Source organism: Sinocyclocheilus grahami, unplaced genomic scaffold (genome assembly GCF_001515645.1).
Source record: "Sinocyclocheilus grahami isolate Dianchi unplaced genomic scaffold, SAMN03320097.WGS_v1.1 scaffold1167.1, whole genome shotgun sequence".
Lineage (NCBI taxonomy): Eukaryota > Metazoa > Chordata > Actinopteri > Cypriniformes > Cyprinidae > Sinocyclocheilus > Sinocyclocheilus grahami.
Window position 1 is genome coordinate 392 of NW_015506346.1, and position 891 is coordinate 1,282.

An 891-nucleotide genomic window follows, 5' to 3' on the forward strand; every position below is an offset into this window, starting at 1 on the left:
CATGGTCACCACAACAGTGCCATTTATCAATACTTTTTTTATTATTCTTATTAAGTGGTATGAATCAACAGGATGTCACATGCTCTTGTACTTTGAAAGTTTTTGCCCCACATTGGCCACACCAACTAAAACTTGTGTCTCAAAACCAGAGAACGGCAGAGTAGAAACACGTACAGACAGCTTCCACCATTTACATTACTTAGGTCAAACCTATGATAATGTCTGAGCCTGTTTATGCCAATGTAATCACTGATGGGACACATAAGGACAGGCGTAATAAGAGAAACCAAACACCTCAACACACAGGTACAAACACACATTCAGTATTGTCTGTAGAAGTTAAGAAACATTTATCTTAATATCTGTCATCTTCAGGAAGTGATTCAGTGAAGAACAGGAGCTCCAGAGCAGCTGCAGTGTGTTTGGTTCTGCTGTGTGTTCTTCTGCTGACTGCAGTCATAGTACTGTGTGTCCACATCCATACAAACAACACAAACTGCACACAAGAGAGAGATCAGCTACTAACTAACATTACCAACTTCACAGAAGACAGAGATGAGCTACAAACCAAGATTAACAGCCTCACAGAAGACAGAGACCAGCTACTAACTAACATTACCAGTCTCACAGTAGAAAGAGATGAGCTAATAATAAAGAACAGAAATCTGTTGAACGAGACACAGCAGCTAATAAATCAACTTCAACTTCTTTGTAAAGAGGGTAAGTTTCTTCATTCTATGTAGTTGGGTTGTGGTCTCAGCTGCAGTGCATGCTATATTTTCTATGAGCAAACTAGGGCTTCAAATTATCAATGATTAAAAATCTAATGACTATTAGAATGATTAATCGACTAATTGTCGATTATTTTAATGATAAATCTGTAGGCAGCTT

General features: G+C 38.2%; 1 protein-coding gene across 1 annotated transcript in view; it reads left to right on the plus strand.

The window, feature by feature from the left end:
- The first annotated feature begins 218 nt into the window (after positions 1-218).
- The window catches only part of LOC107567541 (CD209 antigen-like protein C), an 11,505-nt gene continuing 10,832 nt past the window's right edge, over positions 219-891 (plus strand). Inside the window, exons 1-2 of the mRNA XM_016253229.1 lie at positions 219-273; positions 367-720. Of these exons, the coding sequence (XP_016108715.1) occupies positions 219-273; positions 367-720 (409 nt within the window). The remainder of the gene's footprint in view (positions 274-366; positions 721-891) is intronic.